Below are 1,367 nucleotides of genomic sequence, written 5' to 3' on the forward strand. Positions count from 1 at the left end.
TTGGTAAAGAAGTGGATGATCATTTCAATGCTTATCTTATAACAGTTAGTCATTTAATTAAATCAGATACAGTTATACAATAATCAGCTTTTTTCTAAAGTAGATTCAATGGCAAAAAAATAATAATATGTCAAATAGTAGGTGAGGCAAATATTAGCAATAATCATGCATGTTTTAGTAATGTTGATAGTTGATGAAGAAATAGTATATTTATCATGTGATGTAGCAGACAAACGAATCCTTATCTGATAGACGTAGATGCCTTAAGCCAGCCTGGCTACCCTCCTCTGGGTCGTAATTTATCAATATAATAAATGACAGGAGCCCCAATTTTTTAATGCAAAGGAAACATCACAGTAGTACTGCAGAAAATAAAACAAAACACTACGAGCAAATATTTATCTTTTATTAGAATCTCTTTTAAACAATCTATTACAAGATCTGCTTAATTCAGCTTTTACACGTCTGGTGTTAACACCTTAACACACGCTACTGAACGATTCCTAAGCTACAAAGCTTATGTCTCTCTTCTGTCATTACTTCAGCAACTGCTTCAGTACGACCAAGACTACACTCAAGAGCTTTTCTCTCTCTATAAAATCAGCCTCTGTGTCTCTGTCTTTCCCGACGATCCTCAGAGCTATTTTATCATTAACTCCACATTCTACAGGGCCTTTTCTCCGAGGCATCAAGAATATGAACATCTTCCAAAATAATAAGTGCAACTTTTCTTTTCTTGGAATTGCACTATTCCACTTTCTTTAGGTCATAAACTTGCGATTCAAGTTTATTCCTTTTGCCTTTTCTCCAAGATACTCTCTTGCTCTCCAAGTCTACACGACTCCAGCTCAACACCTTGACTCCACATGGTCTTCACCACTCAACATGATGTCTGCTTCAGCAACTACGTCAGCAACTACTTCAGGGCAGACATCTTACATCTTCAATCTCCCCCTTTTAGCTTTGTGTGCCGATCTAGCACAACAATCTTCTGGTTCAGCAACCACGTTGCAATCACGTTCCTCTCCTGGAAACTTCCACACCAAATGTGCTTTTCTCCCCCAATTCCACACCAAATGTGCTTTCTCCCCCACGAGATGTGCACCACACCATGCTTTTCTCCCCCATGAGATATGCATTCTCTGTACCAGAACATCACCATTCTCCCCCTGCTTGATTGCATACTAAGCTAAAACAGATGCTTAGATGTCAAGCCTTACAGACCCAGCCGTCTGCTTCTTCATGTATTATCATGACACCGCCTCTGCTGTAGCGGAATAACAAGTACTGCATCATGACTTGACGCACCTGTCGAACTACGCTTCGACCAGCTTCTGTTGAGGACCTGGCTTCCGTCATGTGTCGTC

At 40.0% G+C, this 1,367-nt stretch overlaps 1 protein-coding gene across 1 annotated transcript in view; it reads left to right on the forward strand.

Moving 5' to 3' along the window:
* LOC106297229 overlaps positions 1-49 on the forward strand; it is a 3,248-nt gene extending 3,199 nt beyond the window's left edge. Inside the window, exon 4 of the mRNA XM_013733510.1 lies at positions 46-49. Coding sequence (XP_013588964.1) covers positions 46-49 — 4 coding nt within the window. The remainder of the gene's footprint in view (positions 1-45) is intronic.
* The last annotated feature ends 1,318 nt before the right edge of the window (positions 50-1,367 follow it).

The sequence above is a fragment of the Brassica oleracea genome, chromosome C6 (genome assembly GCF_000695525.1).
Source record: "Brassica oleracea var. oleracea cultivar TO1000 chromosome C6, BOL, whole genome shotgun sequence".
Lineage (NCBI taxonomy): Eukaryota > Viridiplantae > Streptophyta > Magnoliopsida > Brassicales > Brassicaceae > Brassica > Brassica oleracea.